The sequence below is a fragment of the Triturus cristatus genome, chromosome 7 (assembly GCF_964204655.1).
Source record: "Triturus cristatus chromosome 7, aTriCri1.1, whole genome shotgun sequence".
Lineage (NCBI taxonomy): Eukaryota > Metazoa > Chordata > Amphibia > Caudata > Salamandridae > Triturus > Triturus cristatus.
This window is the reverse complement of record NC_140590.1, coordinates 1,230,293,105-1,230,309,893: the sequence shown is the minus strand read 5'-3', so window position 1 is coordinate 1,230,309,893 and position 16,789 is coordinate 1,230,293,105. Positions and strand designations below refer to the sequence as shown.

Sequence of the window (16,789 nt, the reverse complement as noted above, 5' to 3'; positions counted from 1 at the left end):
CCATCCAATAACTGTAAACAAAGGAAAGCTGGACAACATGTTCGAAAGCCCAGTCGTTTTAATAATGGGATAAGTAGTTTTTTCCGATGTTCCGTATAGTATTTGCAAAAAAGAATGGTATGCATTGTAGATTGGGTAGAAGTCCCATCGCAAGGACAAGGGGGTAGTGTTTTCGCCCAATTGTTTCTCAACAGAAATGCAACTAAACGGTGGAAAAAATTCAGCCTAAACCTAACCAAAAGAAACAGTTCATAAGCAGTAATATTGTAGGTTAGGTAGGGCTGCATCCCAAATCCCGTCTGGACAGTCAAGCTGTATCTAACAGATTGTTTCATAACTTCAGAGGGAAGTCGTAATTCTTCGAGGTGGTTTAAACAGTTTCTGTAATCTTCCTCGGTACCTCCCGAATTAAAAGGGGATCATGGTAATATTTTACTCACCCTAAGTCAATTAAATCTTTTGACATAGGATAACCACCTAGATTTGAGTGCGTTTTCCAGAGCTTTACAGTCTTGAATGATTGTTTGTGAAAAGACTGTTTTGTCCGACGACCAAATTCGATGCCACAATAGAAGTGGCTGTATTCTCGCAAGGTCTGCTACATAAGGAAGACCCAATTCCAAGTGGCATGAAAAGTTTGCGGAGCTCCTTGGTAATGCTAGAAGATACCTCAAAAAAGTGTGTTCTATGTTCTATCCCCTGAATAGAGTCCAAAGCTGCGTGGCCCCACACACCCGCTCCATACAATGCCACTGTTACATTTAGCTTTGTAGATTTTAACCATTTCCATGGGTGCTTTTTTTTTACCTAGTTTCCTAGAGAAATTTACAAGGGCTGTGGTGGTTCTCGTAAATTGGAGTTTCCTCATATCGACTGCCGCTTTCCAGTTTAATTTCTGGTCAATAATCACGCCTAAGTAAGGATATTTATCTGTGGTTGCCAGTTTTTCATTATTCATGTAAATATCCCTGGTTTTATTTTTTTTTTTACCAACCCCGGCCTTCATAACAAAGGTTTTACCAATTTTGATCTTGAGATCCAGATTGGCCCTTTGTAGTTTGTTTGGGGTGCGGGCCAGTATCACTGCGTCGTCCGCGTAGAGAAGAGCCGGTATTAGACGATTGCCTACCATAGGGAGGTCCTGGGCCCCCCTCAGCATGTCCCTCTCCAATCCGTTGGTATAAAGGGTAAAGAGAAAGGGAGCCAGGACACATCCTTGCCTAACGCCCCTCTCCACTCCGAACGACGCAGTGAGTTCTCCACTAGTCCCAAACCTCACCCTGGCGGTCGCATTGTAGTATAGTTCCCTCAAAAAGGTAACTACACTCTGCTCCACCCCATCTCTAACAGAACAGACCAGAGTTTAGCGTGACTGACACAATCGAATGCGGCAGATAGGTCAACGAAGACCATGTAGAGAACTCCGGACTTGACATTTACATATTTATCCATCAAAAGTGATAGATTTAAGGCTTGGTCGATGGTCCCGAGACCCTCACGGAACCCATATTGTAAGTCTGATAGGATGCTGCTATCCTCCGCCCACTCCTGCAAACGGCCGAATTATCCGACCCATCATTTTCCCCAAGGAATCCAAAAGGGAGATGGGGCGATAGCAGGATGCTATGCTTCGGTCCCCTTTCTTAAAAATCGGACAAGTATGGAATTTTTCCAGGATTCCGGGAGTCGCACAGTACATTAAAGACCCTAGTCAAAAAAGGGATCCAAAGATCAGTGTGAATTTTAAAAAAGTCTATTGGGACCCCGTCTGGGCACGGGGCCTTCCCTTTCTTACTTGCGCTTAATGCCCGAGTGACCTGGTCTAATGAAATGTCCAGGTCAATGGGGAAACTGGGAAGACCATTGATAGCAACAATCGCTAATGATTTTATTAGATGCTGGGTTTTTCATAAAAGTTTTAGAAAAGTGCTCTACCCAGTCTTTTTCATCAATAGCGACCTCTATTTTGGGGGAGTCACCGTTGTCGATTTAAAAAAAAAAAAAGTGATTTTACCACTTTCCAGAATGCAGCACTATTTTTAAATAAACAGCTCTCGTACAATTGGTCCCAAAGTTGTTGTTTTAACTCCAATTTTTTTCTTTCTTTTATAGCAGAATTATATGCCCTCCTCAGTTTGGAGATCTCAATGGGAACCCTGACTGTCATGCGTAGAGCAGATTTTAAGTTTGAATAGGCTACAGTGCAGCTGTGGTTGAACCAGCCCTGTCTTTTCCTTGGTTTATTAGCAATCACCGTTCGGGCTTCGTTTATGGCCTTAGTCAATGTGCCAAAATTAGCAATAACATCAGCATCTGTTGTGGCCAAATCTAAACATTTCTCAATGGACGAATATGCGTTGGTTACCACAGTTTTAACAATTTCAACGGGATCAACAAGGGCCCACTTAAGAGAGTAGCCATTACATCTGTCTAGTACTAAATTGTTTTGCTCCAATAAGCTAGGGATATTAGGGTTGGGCCTGTGAGAGAGTTGAATGGTGATTCTCAGAGGATAATGGTCGCTCAAGACAATCTGGTGTAAATGGAAAGGGCTATCTCCTCTTATTGCTCCATTGGACATCAGAATAAAATAAATGGTGGAATAAAAACCTCTCCCATGGAAGGTAGGGACCATTGACATGTTCGAGTTGACTAAATTATTGGCAATTCCTAGGTCTAAATTGAACATAGTTTCGTTTAGGGAGCTACCTAATCTTGTGTGGCTAAAATGGGGAATAGGGTTATCTCTCTCGTCATAAATGCCACATATAAATTGATTAGTTACTTGGCAAGAGGGCTGATTAAAATCACCACCCCATATGGTAATTACCTCCCTAGCTAATTTCCTTGTAATGGATGATATTAAGGAACAGATAGAGTTTACTAAGTTAGCTGCTTCTATCTCGGGAAGATTATTATAGAAATTTACCAACAGGAAAGTGTCCTTCGTGTTTATACGAAAACTAAGGATCTGAAAGTTAGGATCAAGTTTTATAACCCTCATCTCATCTATATTAATCCAGTTTGAAATGTAAATGTTTGAGCCTCCCTTAGCCCTACCAGACTTAGATGGTTGGGCAGGTGAAAAATAGGTTTTATACCCATCTACATGGATCTCCGTTGTCAGCCATGTCTCCTGTAAACACAGAATATTAAACTTTAAAATAAAATTACTCCAGACATCATTCCCTAGTTCCGGAGCGTTGTCCAGCTACGTTCCAAAATACAACGTCAATTTTTGGCTTAGTGATCTCCCGATTATGACCAGTCATAGTATTTAAAGATGGGGGGGGGGGTTACCAACAGGTCGCCCACCCATTGAGGGACGATGCTTTGATCCGGTTGTACGATCTTATTTTGAGCTATAGAAGGATTAGGGTAGGGAAGCGGAGAATCACTGTTATCTGGTATCCTGACCCAAATTTTTCCCCCAGTAGGGACTCCGTCTACATCCTCCAAGCCTCGAAGAATTGAAAAACGGTTGGAGATAGGAATATTAAAATTAAAGCCCCAGGAATTCATCAAATCAAAGATTTCTTTATTCTACCTTCCGAAGACAGGTCATAAAAGATGGCTGTTTCCATCAATAGAATTGTCATGTAACGGTTTGCCGTTGGTTTAGTGAGGCTAGTGCTGGGAAAGCTTGTCTAGGTGGCCATGTGCATTACAAATCACTAATAATAATGATAATATATACAGAAAGTCCTTCCATTTACTCACAAGCACTTAAAACACAATTATTTTCACCTTTTCGTGAGCATGTTTTGGGAAAATCAAAAATATAAGGAAAATGGCAAACAGAATTTGTAAAAGCTGTGCGGTATGTGCTCAACATAATGCAGGAAAGGGAATACCAATGCCAACAGGGCATTTTGCATCCGCGAAAGCGCTGTTTCAGCCCCTCCATATGGATTTTGTTGAACTACCTCAGCTAGTAAGTACAGGTATGTTTTCATTGTAGTGTTCCTTTTTAGCAAATGGATGGATGTCTAGCCGGCAAAAAAGAATGATGCAACAGATTATAGCTAATAGTTTATTGAAAGAACTAGTTCCTCATTTTGGTTTGCCCTGAATATTTTTCCGTGACAATGGTGTTCATTTTGTCAAAAGTGTTAGTGGGTGAGCAAGGCAATGGGCCTTCCACAAAAATTTCACGGTTTGTCACCCACAGACGCAGGCGCTGTGTAACGTCGGAAAGGCATATTTAAATCAAAAATAGTGGCAATATGTGAGTTGGATTGATGCTTTGCACGAAGCCCTGATCAGTATGAGTACTACACCGGACACCACCACTGGCCTCAGTCCACATGATATTGATTGGAACGCCATTGACTTGTTGGGGGGTGCTCTGATTTGTGCTCACCACTCAAGTGACTGATACTTTGCTCTATGACTGTTGTATTAAACTAATGAAGCATATTTCTGATGGTAAACCGGTGAACGATTCTCTACGACTCCCTCTGCAGTGGCCCGGACACAGTATCCAACTGAGTGAGTAATAGTAAAAACTTTCCAAAGTAACGACCTGCAACCTCTGTGGAAGGGAGCAGTGCAAGTCCTACTGACAACAGACTGGTAAGTGTTCTGGTTACAAGAACTGGATTCAAGCATTTGAAGAGTCCCTCCACATGTGCTTTCTTCACGTGCTATGCCACAAAAGGATGCTGAAGAACCTGCAATACTTGTACCCCCCCCCCCCCCGACTTGGAAAGTCCATTTCCTGAGCCCAACCAATGATAGTTTACTATCTGGTCCAGAGCTTCAAAGTACTGGTGACCTATCACGGCCTAGCGATGGTGAAAGATCAGGTACAGAAGGACTCCATTGCTCTGGAATGAACATTAAGCTGGAAAGTAAGTACACTTACAAAGGTAATGCATACCATTTGCTTTAATCATTATTACCACTTTAACAGCTGTTGCTTTTTACATGTATGATATATATTCACTGAAACTAAGGAGTTCAAACACCACACTAACTGACGACTGCATGACCGCCATTTTAGAGAGTACCATGAGAAGGTTGCCATACATATAATGAAGGCCTATCATAAGTAATTAAATGTCTCAGATTGTTGCTTAATGCTTCCCTCTGTAACTAAGCATGAAATGCTTCTGTTGCCTTTGAGTTTGGCACTTAATGATTCTTGTTCTATTTAAAACCGTGATTCCCTGTTTTTTTTTTTTTTTTGGCCAGATGGGTACTGATATCAGATGCAAATAGTGATGAAATATTGGAACCAATAAATTGCACAGTCATTGGGGAGAATTCACCCTATTGGGACGCTTTCAATTATAGTGTTATGACTAGACTATATTGGCAATTCGCCCAGAGTATGAATGCCTCTATTTATAATGCTTCCACTCAGTTCCTTCAGACCACGGCCTTATAGGCAACAAGAGGGCATGGGCAAGTGCAATCCCATCAAGTGGATCGTGAGATGGGAAGAAGTAACTTTACCCATGTATTTAGTTTGGCCATTGCCTCCAGGCCCCCCGCTACCAGTAGTAGGAAAAAGCATTTATTTGGTTTGTGAACAAAGCATAACCTTGGCTGCCTAAAGTTTGGGGAGGGTCTTGTTTGGGCCTAGTGCTCCCCAGTATCCAACACCATCCTAAAGAACAGGTCTGCAAAGATCTCCTAAAAAAAACTGTAGTAAGAGGGAGCAGGGAAATAGATCCGATGTCTCTGTTCAGGAGTTTGGTGATTTGGCACTAGGAATACTAACTGGGGGTAGCAATGAATTCTAGAAGAATGAGATCAGTAGGCCATCAGTTGGAAGCAACAAATGTTACAAAATCCCTAGGAAACAGAATGATATAAATGGTAGCCATGAGGCAGGTACTGCTTCAAAATTGTATGGTGCTAGAGATGCTTCTTGTTGAAAGTGTGTGTAATGAGAAGTATACAATGTTGTACATTTATCCCCGATAACTCCCCAAAGTGTTTACAAAGCTATAGAGAATTTACTTGACTTAGTACAAATGCATAATGTTGCTGAACGAACGTGATGGGGATGATATTTCTTCTGTTTGGGGCTTGGGATTGGACTATATTGAAAGGCACGATAGTCATTGTGATAATTATTCGGACATGTTTGTGTATTCCTAGAATTCCAGCATGCTGCTGGATGTGTCTGTTAATGTGTCGACCTATCCCTGCAACAAATGTTGATCAGACTAATGCTCTTATAATGAAGGATGAGGAGAGTTTAACTAGTTGGATAAGTGTTCAAAGGGTGGTTTGAGGGTGGATAAAAAGACTACAATGAACAGTTGAACTATGTTGTATGGGTTGCACCTGTTTATTTTCTTCTTGCCCTTTGTGTAATACATCTTGTATTCTGCTCTCCTTGATATGTGAGAAACTGTTTTTCTACCTTTGTGCTACAGCCGATATGAGTTATATGCACTGGTCAAGGGAAGCAGAACATTTTTAACACTAGTTTGTGAATGAGCTGGTGCTGACTGCACTTTCTAACACGCTATGTATGAATAATGGGAAATTCCACAACTTGGAATATTGTGCTAAAGACTATAAATGTGAGCTGGTTGCATCCAGAGTTTGTTTGAAGTGCCTTGCTTCACATCTCTCAGTTCGAACTTGGAAGAAAATGTCTCCACGACTGGGACAGTTTCTCATTTGCAGTACCAGATTGTGCATTCACATTTGTTGCCCATCCTTTCTTGCAAAGAATCGTGCTTCAGAGTCCCCAAATATCATTGGAATAAGTTTATGAAGAATGTGTTGGTGCTTTTTGTATTCATTCTTTAATTTAACCAATCTTCTCATGCCAATCATACTGCAGTAACCTGTGGCAAATGACTACTGGTGGTCTTGTTCACGCTTGAATTTCCTGTTTACCACAAGTAAAAGTTTTCTGTTCTCTTCCAGCAGAAAAAAAACCAGAAGACTGTCTTGTGGCTTGTACCTTAAATGCCTTTAATATAAATGAAGATTTGACCTGCAGGCTATGCCAGGAGCTCTTTCAGGACCCAGTGCTCCTGAAGTGTGGCCATGACTTCTGCCGGACCTGCATTGATGGAGTATGTGTTGGCAGGGTGGTTGGCTCTTGTCCTGTCTGCAAGGCTAAATTCATTCGTGGAGATCATAGACCTATCATGGCGCTGGCCAGACTGGTTGAAAGGGTGAAGGAGGACTCCCAGGTGAACACTAGCAAGGAGTATTGCGGGGACCAACTGGAGAATCAGAAAATCATCTGTAAGAATGGAAAATGCAAAGTGGAGTGTGAAGACCACCAAGAGAAGCTGCAGTTCTTCTGCCAGCAAGATGGAGTGCTGATATGCATCATCTGCCGTGATGCACCCAAGCACGCTGACCACGTATTCCTGCCCATCCAGACTGCAGTTAAAATGTACAAGGTACGTGTTTTGTCGTTGCTTAGTGCAGACTTCATGCATGGTTGCTTTGATACTACTTTTTTGCCCCAATTTTCACTAGTACTATTTGAAATCTTTTGGACTTGTGTAGATGTGAGTTTCAGTACGTAGACAAATGCATTTTTGTCTTTGGCCTACTGACGCACATCTCTAGGTTTGATTGGCTGCAGAGTTGGAAGTGAGCACAGTTAATGTGCCAATGGTAAAAGCCGTAGAGGCTTTGAACTGTTGCTGCTTGATGTATTGTAATGAACTGCTATTTTCTAAATTCTAGACCTGTAAAATCATTCCTGTATACTTCCCTATGATTAGACTCGTCCAATCATGATTTCATCTGGTTCTTGGCAGCTGCTAGTAAGATCTCTGCCTGAAGTCTTTCATTTGCTAGCAGCTGGTACATTGATATGAGGGGGGAAAAGGTTCCATTGGCAAGAGATCAATTGCAAGTAACCTGGGCAACTAGTAGTTGGCTATACTTTGATTTCTAGCCATAGTGTTGCACACTTCTTGCATGTCATGGACACATTATTGTAGCTAAACTTGTGTATGTCCAGATATAGGTAATGCATTTGTGTTTGCATGACTCAACAGTTCATGATCGTATGAAGTGTACTGCAATGTGAGCAAGTATATCAATAGAGTATGAACTTTACCATGGCTAGATATAGTGGTAAATGAAGAGCTCTCAAGTTGTTTTGGAACTTACTCCATGGGTCTTCTTGCTCATTTATCTGGATGTGGCACCCTATTTGAATTTCTCGTGCTGTTGTCAAATCTGTGCCATCACACACTCCTAACTTCTCTACAGATGCATTGGCGGGGCCTCCAGATGATTGGTGGGGCTAGATGTTCCATTAACTGGGGAGAATGCATCACTGCAAGAATGGTTTGCTGCCTCTTGCATCAGAGCAGTCTCACCTGCTAACACTGGGGTTCTAAGTAAGAAGCGACTATGCCACAAGGGCTGGGGGCTATGATGGCATTTGTCATCTATTGTTTCGAGAATTATAATCCTTATCCATCTACTGGCCTGCTCTTTCTCCTTCTAATGAGAGGGAGGTAACCTTCTAACCGTTAAACCTCTACAAGAGGCCACCATCTCTTGCAGTCTTTCTCCAACCAGACACCTCTTCCACCCACCCCGTTATCCCTGCAATACATCAGATGCCGCCCAACTTAAAGCTTCAAATTATTTGTCCATTGTTTTCATTTCCCACATTAGAGCTTGTACAGTCCTGCAGGCACCTTCAATACTTGTTGAAGCACTCCACTGTAGTGCATTTATAACTTAAACGCAGAGTTAAAAATCGGTCATTGGGGTGTGTGGCTTAGCAATAAAGTGCAGGAGTTCAGAAAGCCTCATGGAAAGTGTCCTGTCCTGCACGGCAACGGAGGCCGTTGATGAACACCTGCGGCACCCGTCTAGAGCAGAGAGCAAAATGAGTTGTGGGATGGGAAGCTTGTAGCACTGGGCTGAAGGAGGAAGGCAGTGGAATCTGAGCCTATCAAGCCCAGACAGCTGACAACCGCTCCCAGTGAGGGGGCCCTGGAGGTGATACCAGAGCTTGGGTGGGCTGACCTGCCTCGTGGTGACCTACACAAAACTGAGGAGAAGACACCCTGCAGTGCTCTGAGGGCTAACCTGTAGTTGGGCCTCAGGGCCCCTGGTGGCCCTCCTCGATTGGACTGATACAGCCAAACATGGCAGCCCATGCTACCTGCGGGGTGGCATGCCTGGTCCCCCGCTGGACTCTGGGCCAATAAGTGACCTGGGTCCCAGCCACTTTGCATAGGCAGAGGCGACTACTTGGCCTACTGTGGAATCCTGACAAACCATCAGCAGGTAGTGAGGTCGTAGGAGCAGCACTGCAGGCCACCACTGGGCCAGATTTGGGTCTAATGGCTGCCCCCCCCCCCCCACGCATGCACAAGTGGCTGGCCTGGAGTGGACATGGGGTGCATATTGTTTGCTAGCGGTGTGCTTAATCTCCAGACAGTCTCTGGCCATTAACAAACTAATAGTTCCTGGCCTCTGTGATATTAGCTGTTGGGCCACTGGAGAGGCCCCGCACACAGGAGCAAGTGAAGTGTAGTGGGGCGCTGGACTGCGAGAGGCACGCCACGGAGAAGCTCCACATGGCCAGCACAGAGAATCATCCCACCCATCCCCAGGCAGAGGGGGCAATAGAACTGATGACCCACCTGCTGCAACGAAGAGACTGGCACATGAGACCCACTGTGGAGATCTCCCTGAACACTCCTGGTCCCATTTGCTAGTGACGGTGGGACACCATCACACTCTGAATTGCCGTGCCCCGCAATCCTGGATTTGCTGACCCACAGGTGAACAGACCTGGTGAAGAGAAGCGTGTGAAGTTTTCAACATCTGGGGTTGACTGACCTCAGAAACCCGACTTTGTCTTTGTTTGTGTGGATCAACGCAGCAAGGCAGCAGCAGCACCAACACAAGCATACTCTGACCGGAGAGCCTGGCTGACTGGACAACCTGACATCGGCTGCCAGGGAGGGTCAAACCTACTGCCCCCTGGAGTGTACCATGTGTAAGGACAGACCCATGTGCTTGTACACCAGGAGTACCATGGCTCCATTTACCACCATGTGCACCTGACAATGCGGCGCAGATAATGCAGTGGACCTGCCAGAAGAGCACCAAGTGCCGTCCAGGGCTAAACTGCGGGCAGCTACCCAGGGGTCCTGGACCACACTTGAGCATAAAATACTTTATCAATATTAATCTCCCTCGCGTGGAACTGAGGGGTCGCAGGCTTTCACCCCTTTTTGAAGACCGCAAGATGGCCATCTACCCGGACTGGACAAAATGGGTGCAGGAACAGTGCAACTCTTTTCTAAGCATAATGCAAAAGCAGAGAGCACTACAATATAATACATGCTCCTGCACCCAGTGAAACAGTCCTTTTCCAGGGAAAGGGACATTGTTTTGATCTGGGAGAGGTGAGGGAGTGATTGGAACGCTGGTATAAATCCGTAATACCCTGACTGGGGAGCAGCCAGCAGCAGAACTAGGGGTCCCCAAGAGGGGGCAGCCCCTGTTGTGACCACTCTACGATGAATACCTTAACAACCCCCCCCTCCTCCTACCCCCATAGGGTTCCCAGAGGGCGACTATCGGTGAGGACGGGACCATACAGCTACACTCGTAAGCGCAAGACATGGAACTGGGCAATATCTCTTAACCACTTGCTGAGACGGGGGACCAAGCCCAGTGATAGACTTTGTATCCGATACCATGGTCACCCCGGAGGTGGGGATTGGAGATGACGGACTGGAATACCTGCCATTTGAGTCTGAATTGGTGTCTTGGGGGCTGGTGTGGTGCTTGTCTGCATGAGTCCAAATGCTGCTGGCAGTTAATATGGCACTAGCGTAACTGCAATGACATTTTGTGGTGTGTTGGGCCGCCAGATAAAACTGAACCGACATGACATGCTTGTGTGCCACACTGATTACCAGATGGAGAACAGACTTGTCAGACTTAACTGTTTGCAATGGAGAGGAAGCTGGGATATTTGCGGATGTGAGCAGCTAGCCGGTCCCCGTTGGACAGGCAGGGATGCAGTGCAAGTCCTGACACAAGCAAATAAGGCACATACATAGTCAAACAGCTGTGCTGTATTTGTCCGTGTGGGTAGTTTTGGTTTGTATGGTTTATTTGTGTGTTGGACAGTAGTTGAGAGTAGGGATGATGCGGTGGGGGAGAGGAGGCTTTCACCAGAATGCACAGAGGGTGATTGGGGGATGACTTCAGAATCCTGACTTGGAATGTCAGGGGATAGGCATTCTATATTAAGAGGTATAGGGCATTCATCTTAAAGGCATAAAATTACTAAACCATTATGACAGCAGCACTTATCAGGGTAATGCAGAACATGGGAGAGAGGATGTCTAGTGGTGAGCCGTCCCACCCAGATGGTCTACACCTGCCATTCCACCTTCAGCAGGTTAATAGGATACAGGTTGCAGGGATCCTGCGATCAGAGGACATTGTGGTGACCCTTCTATACAGTTTTCTAGATCACTTCCCAGTCAGTTGCACATTACACTGGGGAGGTCCAACACAGTGAGGTGTCATGGAGGATGCCAGTGGGTATCCTAACAGACCCAGCTGGGAAGAAAGTATTCTCAGACACTGACAGATCACATGGGCCAAGGAATGTGAGGCCCTTAAAGTAGTAAGGAGGGGAGCTTGCCTGGGACTAACCTGTGGAGTGCAACCGTAGCAGGTGGAGTGAAGTTGGGACAAACTGGCGCTGGCCTCAATACAGACAGGGGTCCTGATCAACCCCTGAGGTACCCAGGAGACAACACTGTGGCAGGCGAGTAGCAGATATCTGATCCTATTTTTATACAAGTATACACTGAAATAATGTAGACCGATTATATGGAGAGGGCGACAAATCTGGTTGTCTCCTGTCCTGGAGCCTATGTGGGAGGATGCACGGCCACTTAAAACACACCTGATGACATGGGGCACTAGTGTCCCCACTAGGGCTGGCATTGTGGGCGGGTACTGAGAGCACTTACAGCGAGTGTACAATTTGGACCCACATAGTTCTCAACCAATACTCTCCATTCTTGGAGAGCCTGGACATGCCCAGGCTTGGACCAGCAGCTGCCGAGACCCTGTACACCCCAATAGAACTTTAGGCGCTAAGGACTACATTAAGCATACTCCCACAGGCTAAGGTGGCAATGGCTTCCCACCAAAATGTTATCAGCGTTCTCAGTGACTATTATGCATGGCCTCCTTGAGGTGGTCTTTGAGGTGGCGGCAGCGGGGTGCTGCGGCAGACTATGGAGGTAGAGATGTGCACATTCCTCAAACTGCGCGGTGACTAGGCTGATTCCCGCAGCATACTCACCATTATTAATTCAGACGTGAGCGTCCTATGTAAATATACTACTTGCCAACTGATTGACCACCCCCATGACCCACTTGGTCCATGAAGACCAGTGCGGTGTCCAGTGACTGGTAGTTCTAGTCCAGTCACTTACTTGCTGCCTGCCAAAAGAATCTGCTGTAGCAATTCTGGGTCATTCTCTGCACCTTGACTCTAATCCGAAGCAGCTGACTCTATGAGCCTTGGGGAAACTGATTGCTGATGACAAGGCTAGGTCTTGATCCTGGCTCCTGAGCCCTTCCAGTCTACCCTACCAGTAGAGGCACTTTGTCAGTATATCCCTCCCTGTTTAAGGGGATTGCTGATCCTGGTTAGCTATGCAGGGCTGATTGCCCTATTCAAGTTGACCACATGGCCAGCACCACAATTGCTTCTCCCCCCCCCCCCCCCCCCCCGCCGACTCCCATTGGAAAGTTTAGCTTGCAGAGTCATGCATTCTGGTCCAAACACAAGTAATCAATCTGACTCCTTCAGTTGCCATGCAATTTGTATGGGTTCAATCACTCTTTTAAAGGAGAAGTTTAATCTTCCTCCAGAAATGTGGATTGCATGGCTCTCTGCTGGACTCTCCTTGTAGTGTCACAGCTCCCTGCATGCTGTCTCCCATTCAAAGCAGTGAAGATTGCCCTAAACTAATGTACTCTTTTGTCTGTGGTTGCTAGTATGGTGGAGTGGGCTTCTGTCAGGCTATTTTACCTATCACATAGTTTGTGTTTCACAATTTGAGTCCTGCATTCCTCAGTTATGTCTAGTTGCTTTATAAAGTTATTTATAATTATGTATCCTTTGTGTTCAAGCATTTTTGCAATCCAAGAACACACATGCCTCGTTTGCATTTTTGGAGTAAATGATTACACTCCTCGGGACGATACAGAAGTCTCATTTGAGATTGCATAGCCTTCAAAGAACAACCGCATTAACTGCCACCAACGTGCCTAGAAGGGCCTCTACCTCACTGGTGGCTTTACGACCCAAACGCACTCGGTGACTGCAAGGAAATCTACCCAGATCTTGTCCAAGCACTACCACACAATTACTCTATCCTGAGACACGATCGCCCAGATGGCAGGGGGGGAGGGATTGCCATAATCTATAAATCCGTACTGGGTTGTAGGGTTGAAAAAGCAGCAATAAAAGGTGCGGAAATCTTATTTTTTGCTATTACCGTTTCCCCAATTTGCACCCTGTCGGGCCTCCTGCTATATAGGCCACCGGGTCCCTATGGTCAATTCTGTGATGACCTTCCCATTTGTGCCACTAATTATGCTAGTACCACCTCTAATTTCACATTACTGGGTGATTTTAACATTCATTCCAATGAGACACATTTACCAGCCTGCATGAGTCTCAACGCAGGATTAGAAGTGCTCCAGCTGAGGCAATTAGTGACAGGCCCTACTCATAAAGCTGGACATACTCTTGACCATTGCTACACCAATTTGGATAATCTCATCTTTGAGAAATTTATCGATATTCCCTGGACTGACCATAAATTGCTGCTCTTCTCCCTGGTTCCATTGATATTGTCTGAGCCCTCCAATACAACAAGGAGGTCCATACGGGTCTGGTCCAAACTCTCTACCGAGAGGTGGAGGAAGGAACTGAGTGACTCATTACCTGCGCTCTCCCAGGACCCTTTGACAGCCGATACACAATTTAACCAATGGCTAACGTCCTCTTTGGATGTCATCCTCCCCAAAAGTGAACTGTCCCATAGGAAGGGCAACAATAAAAAACCCTGGTATACATTGGAACTTAAAGCTTTAAAGCGCCAATGTAAGCAGCAGGAGAGACACTGGCGCAAAAACTACTCAGAAGAGAGCAAGGACATCTATAAATCGGCCCTGAAGAAATATAAACAGGGAATCAAAATTGCCCAATCAAATTACTATCAGGAAAAAATTGATTCGGCATCCAATGCCCCCAGGGAAATTTTCAAATCCTTGGTCACTCCCCCTATGCCTGTTAACGACCCTGAACTGGCAAGCTCCCGCTGTAATGAATTGGCGCATTATTTCTCCGATAAGGTGGATAATATTTTCTCCTCGTTTAAGCCACTGCCCGAGGAAGAGATCTTGCCCCCCTCAATGGACACCGGTAATACCGGTTTGTGTCATTTTTCTCAACTAGATTATCCTACTGCATGGTCCCTCTTGAATAATCTTAAATCAGGCTCTCCAGCGGACCCCGCCCCGCCTACCGTCCTAAAGTTGGTGTCAGATGTTGTAACTCCAGCTATTCAAGAGGTGATTAATGCCTCACTTACATCAGGCACAGTTCCTTCTTCCTGGAAACAGGCAAAAGTGAAAGCTTTATTGAAGAAGCCAAACCTTAACCCAGAAGACTGGGCTAATTATCGCCCTATCTCCTTACTGCCAACCATTAGTAAGCTGGCGGAGAAGCATGTGAACGCATTGTTGGGATCCTATCTTGAGAGCAGCAATTCCCTCCTTATCACCCAAACAGGATTTAGAGCTAAGCAGGGCACCGAAACAGCCCTAATCACTGTTGTAGAGGAGGCTAGGAAGATTGTGGACAATGGAGATAGGGCAGCCATTTTGTTATTAGATCTTAGTGCCGCCTTCGACACCGTGAATCATTCCATCCTGATTCATAGATTGATGGAAGTAGGTGTCGGAGGAGGCGCACTAAAGTGGCTGCGCTCTTTTCTGTCCGATAGGACTTTTGCGGTCTTTGAGGATGATGCCTGTTCCCCCCCAAATGCGTCTGCAATGCGGTGTCCCCCAGGGTTCTTCCCTCAGCCCTACCCTATTTAACATTTATATGAGGCCATTGGCTGAGGTGGTGCTGCCCTGGGGAGTACAGCTGGTAACGTATGCAGATGACACGCAGCTTATCATCTCCCTGGCTTCTCAGGGTGCCCCATTTGAGAACCTCTCCCTGTGCCTTAATAAAGTCAAGGAATGGATGGACCGATCCTTCTTAAAGTTGAATGGATCAAAAACGGAGGTGATGCTGCTAGGTCATAAACCAGCCAATACGGTAGAGAACTGGTGGCCGTCTAATCTGGGCCCTCCACCGCTACCGAAAGAACAAATTAAGAGCCTGGGGGTCTGGCTTGATCCTGCCCTGAACTTAGGTGTTCAGGCTCGCAAGGTGGCAGGAACCTGCTATGCCTTGATTAGACTACTTCGGAAGATCATCAAACTCCTTCCGTTTGAGGCCAGGAGAATATTAGTGCAGGCGCTGATTCTCTCACGCTTGGACTATTCGAATGCGCTGTATTTAGGCACCACACAAGCTACCATAAAAACCCTGCAGACAGTACAGAACTGCGCAGCTCGAATGCTGCTGGATATCCCTCGTCGGACTTCTGCTAAGCCAGCACTGCGTCAACTACATTGGCTGCCTGTCCAGCAAAGAGTACAGTTTAAAGCGCTGACTACGGTCCATAAAGCTATTAATAAAATAGGACCCTCCCTGATTCAATCTATGTTTCATTTATTTCTACCAGGACGAGTTCTAAGGTCTGAAAATAAAAAGCTTATTGCAATTCCTAGAACCAGGAGAGTGCGAATGGGAGGCAGGCGCTTCTCCCTCCAAGCCGCCACCCTTTGGAATAAACTTCCCGACTCCATCAGAATGGAAGCTAACCATCTCAGGTTCAGGAAGAGTTTAAAAACCTTCCTGTTTGCCTGATTTCCTCAAGATCTAGTGAGTTAAGCGCTGGGATGCCTTCGGGTAGCTATGCGCTATATAAGACTGTAATCATTCATTCATTAAAATCCTTGTCAATCGATCTGTTGCTCTGCCTATGAAGAACAAGGTCGTATTTATTCATGTATTTAATCAATTAAAACCATTACGCAATTTATTCCTTACATTTCATAAAATTTGATTTAAGCTTAGGTTTCTGACCAATCTCTAAAAAAGGACCTATAAACTCCAAATTAGAAAATGTCAATAGTGCAGTACTTGTGAGGCCTTGACTCGAATAATTATTTATTCAATTAAACCAGGTCAACTGTATTATGCCCCTTAGTGCTGTTTTACTACTTGTATGAGCCACATGAGTCCGAGCAGGGGATCACAAATTCATGACGCATTTGGCATGGCGAAGTCGCACATCGAGACTATCCATCTGCCTTCAGAAGAGAGAGTTTTACAATTTCAAAAGTCTTCCAGCAGGCTCCCGTGTCTTGTTTTTTAGTTTTAATGCTGGAATAGATGAACTGCTTAAATGCCTCTAGAAATGTCCATACTATCCTTGTTCACTGCTTCTTTCTGACTTGTTCCTCCGATTCGAGCAACTGGTTGTCTCTACCCTCCATGTGATTAAACTGAGCATTTTCTTTCCTATTTTTCTATTTTGACTTGTTGTACATCTGTATTCGCTCTCCCGGGGGGCATTTATTTTTCCCCACCCTGGACACGAAGTTTATCTATTAAACAATTCATTATTTAGGTACCCTGGCCAATATTTCCGTT

The 16,789-nt window shown here is 45.2% G+C and overlaps 1 protein-coding gene across 4 annotated transcripts in view; it reads left to right on the top strand.

The window, feature by feature from the left end:
• Positions 1–16,789, top strand: part of LOC146811683 (E3 ubiquitin-protein ligase TRIM69-like) — a 174,807-nt gene that overhangs the window by 56,229 nt on the left and 101,789 nt on the right. For 3 of the 4 annotated variants that reach the window (XM_085618664.1, XM_085618662.1, XM_085618665.1), the window contains exon 3: positions 6,895–7,382. In XM_085618664.1, coding sequence (XP_085474790.1) covers positions 6,895–7,382 — 488 coding nt within the window. The remainder of the gene's footprint in view (positions 1–6,894; positions 7,383–16,789) is intronic. The other variant, XM_085618663.1, reaches the window with a different exon arrangement.